The sequence below is a fragment of the Rhamphochromis sp. 'chilingali' genome (genome assembly GCF_963969265.1).
Source record: "Rhamphochromis sp. 'chilingali' genome assembly, chromosome: 1".
Lineage (NCBI taxonomy): Eukaryota > Metazoa > Chordata > Actinopteri > Cichliformes > Cichlidae > Rhamphochromis > Rhamphochromis sp. 'chilingali'.
The window spans coordinates 69,726,334-69,739,582 of record NC_137929.1 but is presented as its reverse complement, the minus strand read 5'-3'; the positions used below and the strand labels follow the sequence as shown (position 1 = coordinate 69,739,582).

Genomic DNA, 13,249 nt, shown 5'->3' with positions numbered 1-13,249 from the left:
CACTCCACCGAGGGAGCTCGTGACGTACTACCCGGCTTTCTTTAGACCGCGACGGGCGGGTCCTCAGGTGGAAGCAGCCTCTGAATTTGGACACCCCCGATGTTTCCGGGCCGGCCAATAATAACGGTGACATTTAACGTATTTTATCCGATAAATAAACACTGTAAAATGTATTTACCCCCCCCAACAGCCCTTTTGAATGTCTCCCTAGTATGGCCACAACTCCTCACTCTTGGAGCACTTTTTTGCCACATGTATCGCAAACCACGTCTCAGCTGTTTGTGGAGGTAAAATACGTCCGCACATGACTTCAATTACGCTCAGCCATTGTTGTGAGTGCGCGCGCCAAGGGGCTGCGAGACATTTATACAGCCGTATTTCGCACATGACTATGAAAGGCGGAAGAGGAAGTAGTTCCTTTGAATGTAGACAATCCGAATGTTATAGTTTCTTTCCACTGTGTTCCTGTTAATGATAAACTACAAATTTACTCTAAATTACTAAAATATCGATATTTTAATGTGAGAATCGATTCTAGAACATAAATGATTGGTATCGGAGGAATCGATATTTCAGGATCGATCCGCACATCACTACTGGAGACCTGTTCTTGGATGTCTGCCACTGTGATGGTTACTGGACCCTTTTCAGGGAGGTCGTTGTAGCCTTCCCTTAGGTCCACTAGCCACTGAGCATTGCCGTTATGGGTTGCATCCTTCTCCGATATTGTCTTCCAATATTGCTCTGTCTCCAGTGTGTGGTTTTCATATTGTTCCCTTGCCACTGAGAGTACACCTTGGCTGGTTCTCTGGAGAACAGCTGGTTTATCCTTCTGCCTTCTCTCTCCCAAGTGTACCTCTTCAATCGGCTGGCCAAGGCTGTGAGTAGTTGCTTGGCAGTTTTTCAGGCAGGCCTCAGGTATGGACAGCTTGCTATACATCTTGGATACCGTCTTTGTCGCACCTTTTTGCAGCTCCAACAGTTGGCTAACCTCTATCCATGCTACCTTGATACTAGTCTCCAGACTCCTTCCCCATAGGGGGTATTGCTTCTTATGGCTGTTCAACTTGTAGCCAAGCATCTCACTGATCACTCCTGCTGTAGTGTAGATCAGCTTGTTAGTCTCAGTAATCGTGACTGTAGGTATCGTCCATAGCGCTGCATTTACATCATCTAGCAGATCTGCTGAGGGTACATTTATTCTTGCTAACCAGCTACGGGGACCCAGGTTTCCCAGTTCCTCTTGCACTCAACGATCCTTCTTCCATTGCACTTGAGGCTTGGTACCCAATCTCTGGCTGCAAGAGCAATCTCTTCTTTCGAATGTTGTAACACTGAGCTACTAGTGATATGTCGGTCGCGAACGAAATGGCTCTTAGTAGTAGTAGTAGTATTATTTATTGTCATTGTCAAGAACAATGAAATTGCGTTTGGGGCTTCCATACAACCCAAAAAAAGAAGAAAATAATAAATACCCCTTAAAACCCAAGTGTACATATTTAACCCAGTGTGACTCCAATGCAATAAGACAATCCTTAGCAATAATGTTCGTAGAAATTCAGACAAAGACCTGAGAAACATGACAAAATACAACAATGCAACCCATTAAATATTATTGTACTGTGAGATATGATATCAGATATGATAGTTATCTATTTAAGAAAGAGGGGGGGGGGGGGCAGGAGGGGGAAGAGAATAAAGATATGATGCACCAATGCAGACCAGTTCATTGCTATTAAGAAGTTGGATATGGTTATTGTCCGTGAGAGGGGGGCAGAGAGTTCAGGAGCCTCACAGCCTGTGGATACAGGCTGTTGGCCAGTCTGGATGTTCTGGCCTGTATAGACCTGTACCTTCTCCCTGAGGGCAGCAGATGGAAAAGGTGGCACGCAGGGTGATGTTGGTCCCGCAGGATACTGTGCACCCTCCTCAGACAGCGAGTGGGGAAGATATTACTGATCCCTGGCAGACTTGTTCCAATAATTCTGCCAGCTTCTTTCACCACCCGCTGGAGTGCTTGCTGATCGGCCTTGGTGCAGCTGGGGAACCACACTAGAAATCCATACGTCAGAACGCTGCTGATGGCACAGTTGTAGAAGTTCAACATCAGAGATCTGGGAATGTGTGCGCTCCGCAGTCTCCTCAGGTAGTAGAGGCGCTGTTGGGCCTTCCGTGCAACTGAGGTGATATGGTTGCCCCAGGACAGGTCCTCGGTCACAGTTACCCCCAAGAATTTAAAACTGCTCACCCTCTCCACCGCCTCACTGCCAATGAAGGGAGGCAGATGGTTGTTATGACCCTTCTTCCGGAAATCTACAATGATCTCCTTGGTCTTTTTGGTGTTTAAGACCAAGTTATTGTCGTGGCACCATGACTCTAGTTGTTGCACCTCTGTCCTATAGTTTGTCTCATCATTGATGGATATAAGTCCGAGCACTGTAGTGTCATCTGCAAACTTAACAATGAGATTGGACGCGCAGGAGGAAATACAGTCATGGGTGAAGAGAGTGTATAGCAGAGGGCTCAGAACACACCCCTGAGGGGCACCGGTGTTGACCACAAGGGTGGAAGAGGTGTTCTTACCCACTCTGACACTCTGTCTACGGTTAGTGAGGAAGTCCACAATCCAGTTGCACAGAGAGGAGTTAAGTCCCAGTTGGTGGAGTTTGGGACGGAGTTTGTATGGCCGGATGGTATTAAAAGCCGAGCTGTAGTCTACAAAGAGGAGCCGTGCATAGGTGTTCCTGTGTTCCAAGTGCTTCAGTAATGTGTGCAGCACTGTGGCGATCGCATCCTCGGTTGACCGGTTCTCCCTGTATGCAAACTGGTGCGAGTCCAGGGATGGTGGAAAGGCAGCTCTGATGTGTTTAATAACCAGTCTCTCCAGGCATTTGGCGGGAATGGGGGTGAGTGCCACAGGTCTGAAATCGTTCAGGCATGTGACATTTGACTGTTTTGGGATGGGAACGATGGTTGCTGCTTTGAAACAGGATGGTACCAGTGAACAGGACAACGAGGTGTTATATATAGAGGTGAAGACGTCCGCCAGGTCCGCAGCACAGTCTTTTAGCACCCGGCCCAGCACTCCATCTGGCCCGGCCGCCTTCCTGGTGTTAATGCTCCGGAACACACGCCTCAGCTCATGAGTGCTCAGGACTGGAGCAGGATCGGTTGAGTGGAGAGGGGGCAGGACAGGGTCGGTGTTCTCCCTATCAAAACGGGCATAAAAGAGATTTAGATCCTCAGCCAGAGTAGAACTGTTGGCTGAGGGTGATGGTGTTCTCCTTTTGTAGTCCGTGATAGCCCTGATGCCCTCCCAGACCTGCCTTGGGTTTGTGTTGTTCTCAAACCTGGCCTCGATACGCCTCCTGTGCTGCTGCTTGGCAGTCTTGATGCCTCTTCTCAAGTTGGCCCTGGCAGCACTGTATGCCTCCTGGTCCCCGGATTTGAAAGCGTTGTTCCTCGTTCGAATAAGTTGTTGAACTCCGTGTGTCATCCAGGGTGGATTATTAGGGAACACACGGAATCGTTTCCAAGTTGTTACATTGTCCACACAGAAACAGATGTAGTCCAAGACAGTGGAGGTGTAACTGTCCAATGCGACACGATTGTCAGTGTCCTGCACCTTGAATACATCCCAGTCTGTGCAGTGGAAACAGTCCTGAAGCATCGGAATAGCATCCTGCGGCCATGTTCTCACGGTTTTGGTTGTAATCCCAGTGCTCTTGATCTTTTGTGTGTATATTGGGTGTAGCAGAAGGGAGAGATGGTCTGACAGACCCAGGTGGGGATAAGCCTGGGCTCTGTACGCATTCGCCATGTTGGTGTACACCTGGTCCAACGTTCTATCTCCTCTGGTAGCACACTTCACATTACGGTGGAAATTGTGAAGTACAGATTTCAGGTCCGCGTGGTTAAAATCCCCAGCCGCAATAAAGTCACTGTCCGGGTGTGCTACCAGGCTGTTATTGATGCTGCTGCTCAATTGTGCTAACGCTAGCTTAGCATTAGCATCTGGTGGAATGTAAACAGCGCAGATGTAAACGGCAGAAAATTCCCGAGGGAGATAGAATGGACGGCACTTTAACACCAACAGTTCTACCTCTGTACTGCACAGTCTTTCCGTTACCGTGACGTTCGTGCACCAAAAGTTGTTAATATAGATGCACAGCCCCCCGCCAGTCTTCTTACCCGAGTCCGCAGACCTGTCGGCTCGATAGGCGGTGCGGCCTGCTAGATCAATAGCCGCATCGGGAATGGCGCTGTCCAGCCAGGTTTCAGTGAAAATCATGCACGAACAGTTATTAAAAGTCCGTCGAGTGGCGATCTGCAGTCGTATTTCATCCAGTTTGTAACGGATTGAACGGGCGTTGGAGAGGAATATGATCGGGAGTGGTGGTTTAAACGGACTAGTCTTTAGCCGTGCCCACAGGCCTCCCCGCCTGCCTCTCTTCTGCCTCTGCTCGCAACGTCTCCTCCTGCGGCTTGCTGTTGCGGGTAGCCCCGGGGGTTGCTTAACGATCTCCGGGGGGATGAGATACTCGGATGTTAGTTGAAGATCTCCACGGCTTAGTTGTAGTAGATCATCTCTGTTGTATTGAAGTAACCCCAGACTGTGTGAAATAATACACAGTACCACCAAAAGTGCAAAAGTGTAGGAGCTCCGGGCCGCTGCGTCTGTGCGCGCCGCCATCTTGTTACAAGAGCCGGATCTTTGACGTGAACGACGCGAGCTGGCTCCTTATCGCAAGCCGTGGTTTTTTTCTCTCTCTCACCCTCTCTGTCGCCCTTTTTTTCCTCTTTACTCGGGACACGAGCCTTGTGCTTTATGCTGGGAAGAGGCGGGAGGTGCGGTAGTTACACTCGCAGTAGCACAGGAACAGAGCGGAAGGGAAAGAGAGAAAGAGAGCCAGGGACAACGACGTCACATTAGTGGCTCTCCCTCTGTGGAAGAGGTTTTTTTCTCCTTTTCTTGTGTTGCAGGTCTGCCTCATGAGCCACAGCTGAGGTGTGTTCCAGCTCGTCAGCCACGGCATATAGTCTGCCATCCTAAACTGCCACACCCCTGCCACTTCCCCCATTTTTGCCAGAGCTGTGAGCTATCGTGTTTTGGGCAGCGGGCCTTAGTGTGTATGTGTGTGAGAACTTAAACTCTGTGACACTTTGGTTCTTTCTTTTATTGTAAGAAAAGGTGTGCCCTTATTGTGTTAATTAGTTCATCATTGTGGAAGCAGGTAGGGGTTCTCTGCCATTTTTGTTTCAACTGTTTTCTCCTTTTTTTTGGTTAGACAGGGAGCTCAGCCATTGTATTTTGTTTTGGTTAGTGAGTACTTGGTTTGATTTCTAGCTAAAGGGGGTGTTTTGTTTGTTGTTTTGGCCTTGGAGACCCTGAAGAAAAGAGCTTCCCTGTGTTTATTTTTACTGTAGTAGTTTTGGGCAATAAATCACATTTAATGACATCTATTCTCCAGTAGTTCATGTGTTCTCTTTCACTTTGTGTTACCCCTCACTCCAGTCAACACTTCGTTTTTAAGTGGGGCGTAACATCATCCACAACTACAGGGAGTGCAGAATTATTAGGCAAATGAGTATTTTGTCCACATCATCCTCTTCATGGATGTTGTCTTACTCCAAGCTGTATAGGCTCGAAAGCCTACTACCAATTAAGCATATTAGGTGATGTGTATCTCTGTAATGAGAAGGGGTGTGGTCTAATGACATCAACACCCTATATCAGGTGTGCATAATTATTAGGCAACGTCCTTTCCTTTGGCAAAATGGGTCAAAAGAAGGACTTGACAGGCTCAGAAAAGTCAAAAATAGTGAGATATCTTGCAGAGGGATGCAGCAGTCTCAAAATTGCAAAGCTTCTGAAGCGTGATCATCGAACAATCAAGCGTTTCATTCAAAATAGTCAACAGGGTCGCAAGAAGCGTGTGGAAAAACCAAGGCGCAAAATAACTGCCCATGAACTGAGAAAAGTCAAGCGTGCAGCTGCCAAGATGCCACCAGTTTGGCCATATTTCAGAGCTGCAACATCACTGGAGTGCCCAAAAGCACAAGGTGTGCAATACTCAGAGACATGGCCAAGGTAAGAAAGGCTGAAAGACGACCACCACTGAACAAGACACACAAGCTGAAACGTCAAGACTGGGCCAAGAAATATCTCAAGACTGGTTTTCCTAAGGTTTTATGGACTGATGAAAGGAGAGTGAGTCTTGATGGGCCAGATGGATGGGCCCGTGGCTGGATTGGTAAAGGGCAGAGAGCTCCAGTCCCACTCAGATGCCAGCAAGGTGGAGGTGGAGTACTGGTTTGGGCTGGTATCATCAAAGATGAGCTTGTGGGGCCTTTTCGGGTTGAGGATGGAGTCAAGCTCAACTCCCAGTCCTACTGCCAGTTTCTGGAAGACACCTTCTTCAAGCAGTGGTACAGGAAGAAGTCTGCATCCTTCAAGAAAAACATGATTTTCATGCAGGACAATGCTCCATCACACGCGTCCAAGTACTCCACAGCGTGGCTGGCAAGAAAGGGTATAAAAGAAGAAAAACTAATGACATGGCCTCCTTGTTCACCTGATCTGAACCCCATTGAGAACCTGTGGTCCATCATCAAATGTGAGATTTACAAGGAGGGAAAACAGTACACCTCTCTGAACAGTGTCTGGGAGGCTGTGGTTGCTGCTGCACGCAATGTTGATGGTGAACAGATCAAAACACTGATAGAATCCATGGATGGCAGGCTTTTGAGTGTCCTTGCAAAGAAAGGTGGCTATATTGGTCGCTGATTTGTTTTTGTTTTGTTTTTGAAAGTCAGAAATGTATATTTGTGAATGTGGAGATGTTATATTGGTTTCACTGGTAAAAATAAATAATTGAAATGGGTATATATTTGTTTTTTGTTAAGTTGCCTAATAATTATGCACAGTAATAGTCACCTGCACACACAGATATCCCCCTAAAATAGCTAAAACAAAAACAAACTAAAAACTACTTCCAAAAACATTCAGCTTTGATATTAATGAGTTTTTTGGGTTCATTGAGAACATGGTTGTTGTTCAATAATAAAATTATTCCTCAAAAATACAACTTGCCTAATAATTCTGCACTCCCTGTATTTTCAGTTGCAGATGATTTATTTATTACATTTTATGTGGTGTGAATAAATAAAAGTATATTTACGGTGGTCCCTAGAAACAAAGGACGTACAGACTTCAAAACACATACGAACTCTGAAGCACGTAAAAACTCCAAAACACGTAAAAACTCCAAAACACGTAAAAACTCCAAAACACGTAAAAACTCCAAAACACGTAAAAACTCCAAAACACGTAAAAACTCTAAAACAAAATACAACAGAAGTGCTCCAGAATGCTAGTCGCAGTGTTGAGCTTTTCTTACCTAGTGGCTACACAAGCCAGCAATTAGCAACAACCAGATTTGGTGTGTGGTAATAACAGGTAAATGAACATTTTTTTTAAATTATTTGAATATAAATGAGTGCCTGTGTATAAATACACAAACAATACACATATGCTTTCAATCGAGTAATTTAAGTAATCTAGGTAGCTCTGTTCAGTTCACGCTAGAAATGTGTTTTGGAGTTTGTACATGCATTGTCTCTAGGGGCCACCACATATATTTATACATAAACATATATAAATAAAACCACTTTTTTTTACATTAGTAATTCCTTTTGTGCATAATTTTATATTATTGTTAATAATAAATCAATTAAAGCAACAAAACCACCTGAATAGCCAGTTTTAGTGAGCCGAGCCGAAATAGCCAGTTCTCTAAAAAGAGCCGGAAATCCCATCACTATGAGCTACGCATTTCACCGTCAACTTGGATGATAAGTATAGAAGATTCCATAGGTCCCTCATCCTTTTCATGTAACCCCTTCCGCCAGGGTTACTTGCATAGTAGCATTCCAACAAGGCCCCATTTTCATTTCTTAGGTTAAGTCTGATGCATGAAACAATACATTTTTAGACATACAGTAGGTTGTGATGGCCGCCGTTTTCTTTTTGAGTATTTATTACACGGCGTGCTGCGGGGAAAAGCCTGTTCTAACGTTTGAGTCTAAGGTTTATTTTTTAGCACCTGGCGGCTCTTTTTTGCTTCTCAGCCATAAATACTCTGCATACTTTTTCACATCATTCAGTTTATTTTGAAAAGTCTCAACAGGATCTTGAGCTTTATTGTGAAAGGTTTGTGGAAAATAAACAAGCAGACTTGTGATGTTTTTACCATTGTTGTTGCTAACGACAACGCATAAAAACAGGCACTTGTCCGTCCGTTGTGTGGTTATATTAAATATAAGAGAAAGAGAGAACTTTAAGAAATTAATATAGCCACTACAGTGACCATCAAAACAATATTGCCGTAAACGTTTATTTTGTGACACCACAAAACAAACGATAACGTAAAATGAAACTATAGATGTTTATATACCATCATCCGGTATATATCGTTATATCGAACAGCTCTACCCACCGATGCCTTCTTGTTTCAATAGCCCACTTCTCATCAGGGTGCCCTGGTTCCTCAAAACCTGATGTGGACCTTGTTGAGCGAAATAGAAGAGCCACCTTGGGAGAACAAGATTAAGCTGTTCCTCTAAAGGACAAAACTCACTCTTTCAAGGATGCCATTGTTCACATTTTCCATTATGAAAATAGGGATGCAAAACAGACCTAAATCTTTGAAAAGAACAGTGCATAAATCATGTTTCTATTGTCACACTAAGTGTCACAGTTTTTAAATTTTAGAGTTTAATAATCCACCGAAGAAGCAACTAAAATGGCACCTGCAATTTCTATATAGGTTAGCAGTTTATGTAAATAACCTTTTAATTATCAACAGTATCAATCAGAATCCTGACCTTAGAATTTCCAGTGTGCAATATGAACTCATCACTCCAATGCACAGAAACTTCACTCCTGAGTCCCGTAGGTCATTGTTACTAAGATCCAGCTCTCTCAGACTAAAGTACTGGGAGCAGAGAACTGAGGACAGAACATCACAGCTTCTATCCGTGAGGTTGCACACACTCAATCTGAAGGACACACACAAAGAAAACACTAGCTTTACAGTGTATTGATAGTGGTAGTTTGTAGATTTGACGGTTCTAATCTTATTTTAGAACTGGCTGGAACTCTTATTGTCTTATTATAAATAGACCAGAGGTGTGGGAGTTTTTAGATACAATTAGCACTAATAAAACAACAATAAATGGATGAAGCTGACTTTTATTACTTGTTTTTTGAAAAACAAACAAAAGCTCTTTTGATCTGACCTCAGATTTTCCACTGTATAATGTTGAGTCTTTAGTCCACTGCAAAGAAGCTTCACTCCCGAATCCTGCAGATTATTATTACTTAGGTCCAGCTCTCTCAGACAACAGGATTGGGAGCTAAGAACCGATGAGAGAGCTCCACAGCTACTCTCTGAGAGTTTACAGTGATTCAATCTAGAAAAAGAATGGCATGTATTAAAATTAAATCACTTTAGATGAAGAAATCAAACATCAGTGTGGAGCACAAGTCTTTATTAACTTACAAATACATTTTAATCTGGAAAAACATTTAAAGATTTGGAATTGCACCAGTAACAACCTAATCATAACTCTATAATTAAATGTAAACCAGTAAGGACCTGGTTCATTTAGTAACTCTAGTTCAGCACCTGCAGGGCTACAGGCCCTGTTCATATTTCTAATTGTAAAATATACAATTACTGTTGCTAAATGGCAATCAAACCAATACTTTTCATTACATACTTGACCTTGTTTTAGCGTCTGAATTAATCCTTTATACTTGCTCGTTTAGCTTTTTCCTCTTAAGCCCTTCCTAAAATCCTACTTTCTTTTGATTAGCCAATTTAAGGATGCCTGCTAAAGGCACCACTCTGTCCTTTTGAACTACACCATGTCCACTACATGTGCATAGGTTGTGCAAACGGTAAAACCTTTATAGACAATTTCTGGTTTACAATTACCAATAAAATCTTCTCGCATCCATTTGTACATTTCAGAGCCTGATTCTGGAATATGATAGTGGACGTCGACAAATACAAAATCATTGCTTTCTTACTGAGGACTGAGGACTTCTTACTGCATTTAGTCTTTCAAATATGAAATTTATAAAAAAAGTGTCCCTGTTTAAAGGGTGTGACAGCTAAATTATTTTGGAGAGAGAACACCAGGTCAGATCTGAGAGAATTAACAATACTCCTTCCAGAACACTGATTATGAATTTTGTTACCCACAGGGACAAACTGAAATCAAATCAATCTACACTGTATAAGTGGACAAAAACTGATTTCTAGGAATCAGTGAATAAGATTAATACGTGCTGACAGCAGGAAACCAAATGCAACATAATGACTAAGATTCAGTTCACCAGCAACTGAAGTACCTGGGTATATAAGTGACTGTGACATTTGAAAAGTGAAGTCATATCTTCAACTAAGCAGGGCACTGATCCTGAGAATTATCCTTTTTCTCAGGGTTGCGGAGTGGTTGGAGCCTGACCTAGTTACAGAAGGGAGAGAGGCAGGCTAAAGCTCTTGGAACTCTTACCCAGGGCTAACATGGAGATACCACCAACCATTTGCACTGACATTCAAACCTATGGGCAATTTAGAATTAACAGTTCACCTAACCCCACCTCTTTGGCCTGTGGGAGGAAGCCGGAGAACCGGGAGAAAACCCACAAAAACAACCAAAAATTAAAAAATGCATTGTAATCTGCATTTTGTAGTTTAAAAAAAATCCTTTTAGAAATTAAGGTATGAATATATATGTACTCACAGAGCTTTGTTGGAGGCTTTGACCACTGGCAGCAGCCTAAGAAGAGCCTCCTCTGAAGCAGAGTATTTCTTCAGGTCAAACACATCCAGATCTTCTTCTGATGACAGTAAGATGAAGACCAGAGCTGACCACTGAGCAGGAGACAGTTTATCTGTGGAGAGACTTCCTGATCTCAGGAACTGTTGGATCTCCTCCACTAGAGAATGATCATTCAGTTCATTCAGACAGTGGAACAGATTGATGCTTTCCTCTGCAGACAGCTTCTCACTGAGCTTCTCCTTGATGTACTCGACTGTTTCCTGATTGGTCTGTGAGCTACTTCCTGTCTGTGTCAGCAGACCTCGTAGAAGAGTCTGACTGGTCTGCAGTGAAAGACCCAGGAGGAAGCGGAGGAACAAGTCCAGGTGTCCATTTGGACTCTGTAAGGCCTTGTCCACAGCACTCTGGTAGAAGTGTTTCTCTACAGATTCTCCTTTTTCAGACTTCTGGAAGGTTGTTTTTTGTTGTTCCAGCAGATTGAGTCCAGAGTTGATGAAGGTCAGATGGACATGAAGAGCAGCCAGAAACTCCTGAACACTCAGATGGATGAAGCAGAACACCTTGTCCTGGTACAGTCCTCTCTCCTCTTTAAAGATCTGTGTGAACACTCCTGAGTACACTGAGGCTGCTCTGATATCGATGCCACACTCTGTCAGGTCTGATTCATAGAAGATCAGGTTTCCTTTCTGCAGCTGATCAAAAGCCAGTTTTCCCAGAGACTCCATCATCTTCCTGCTCTCTGGACTCCAGTGTGGATCTGTCTCAGCTCCTCCATCATATTTGATCTTCTTCACTTTGGCCTGAACCACCAGGAAGTGGATGTACATCTCAGTCAGGGTCTTGGGCAGCTGTCCTCCCCCTCTGGTGTCCAGCACATCCTCCAGAACTGTAGCAGTGATCCAGCAGAAGACTGGGATGTGGCACATGATGTGGAGGCTTCGTGATGTCTTGATGTGGGAGATGATCCTGCTGGCCTGCTCCTCATCTCTGAATCTCTTCCTGAAGTACTCCTCCTTCTGTGGGTCAGTGAACCCTCTGACCTCTGTCACCATGTCAACACAGTAAGGAGGGATCTGATTGGCTGCTGCAGGTCGTGTGGTTATCCAGAGGTGAGCAGAGGGAAGCAGTTTCCCCCTGATGAGGTTTATCAGCAGCACATCCACTGAGGTGGACTTTCTAGGGTCAGTTATGATTGTAGTTTTTTGGAAGTTCAGAGGAAGTCGACACTCATCCAGACCATCAAAGATGAACACAACCTGGAAGTCTTCAAAGCTGCAGATTCCTGCTTCTTTGGTTTCAGTAAAGAAGCGATGAACAAGTCCCACCAAGCTGAACTTTTCCTCTTTCAGCACATTCAGCTCTCTGAAGGTGAATGGAAATATGAACTGGATGTGCTGGTTGGCTTTGTCTTCAGCCCAGTCCAGGGTGTATTTCTGTGTTAAGACTGTTTTGCCAATGCCAGCCACTCCCTTTGTCACCACTGTTCTGATTGGTTCATCTCTTCCAGGTGAGGCTTTAAAGATGTCTTCTTTTGTGATTGTTGTTTCTGGTCTGTCTGGTTTACTGTATGCTGTTTCAATGTGTCTGACCTCATGTTCATCACTGACCTTTGCAGTCCCTCCCTCTGTGATGTAGAGCTCTGTGTAGATCTGATTCAGGAGGGTTGGGTTTCCTGCTTTAGCGATCCCCTCGAAGACATACTGGAAGTTTTTCTTCAAGACAGACTTAAGATTATGTTGACAAACTGCACCATAGAGTTCTAAATGAAAAAAAGAAAATATTTTTAAAAAGTCAATATTACTTTTTAGTTTAGTTTTATGTTCTTGCCAACAAACTGAAGCGGAAAGTTCTGAAATATAATTTTTTTTTTTAAAAATGGTCATGTTTTACAAAGTGCTCATGATAGATTTGACCAAATAAAGAAATAATTAAATTAAATTAAGTCTCTCTTGAGATATTAGCAAATTCTTATTCACCCAACTGCTTAAATCTTGATAGAAATCCTCTTACTGTTCTGCAGGCGATAAGCCAGCTCCTCCTGTTTCATTCTCCTAAGGAAGTCCAGTGTGATCTTCACAAAGGCCTCTCTGCTGCTCCTCCCCTGCTTATCATCCTCTCTCTGACTCTCTAAGCATTCTGGGTAATCTAGACCAAGAACCTTCTGGATCTTCTTCAGCTCATTCTTCACAAAAGTGATGATGTTGTCCTCCAGCAGCTGGAACAGAATGTGTTATGAATGATCCATTCCATGATCACACTAATACGTTTTAATTTTAAAAAACATCTTTTTCTCTCCGTTTTGGCCTTCTGTCTACACTGAGATGGTGTTTCTGGTCAAGGAAAACTGAGCTTTTTAAAAACACTCTCCAAAGTGGATACATTTGAAAACGCACTT

The 13,249-nt window shown here is 43.7% G+C and overlaps 1 protein-coding gene across 3 annotated transcripts in view; it reads right to left on the bottom strand.

The window, feature by feature from the left end:
- LOC308396126 (protein NLRC3-like) overlaps positions 1 to 13,130 on the bottom strand; it is a 31,614-nt gene extending 18,484 nt beyond the window's left edge. The window contains exons 1-4 of one of the 3 annotated variants that reach the window (XM_080881225.1): positions 12,865 to 13,130; positions 10,816 to 12,613; positions 9,301 to 9,474; positions 8,887 to 9,060 (exon numbers count right to left, since the gene is read on the bottom strand). In XM_080881225.1, the coding sequence (XP_080737351.1) occupies positions 8,887 to 9,060; positions 9,301 to 9,474; positions 10,816 to 12,613; positions 12,865 to 12,901 (2,183 nt within the window). In that variant the 5' untranslated portion in view covers positions 12,902 to 13,130. The remainder of the gene's footprint in view (positions 1 to 8,886; positions 9,061 to 9,300; positions 9,475 to 10,815; positions 12,614 to 12,864) is intronic. The other 2 variants (XM_080881226.1, XM_080881227.1) reach the window with 2 other exon arrangements.
- Between the last annotated feature and the right edge of the window lie 119 nt (positions 13,131 to 13,249).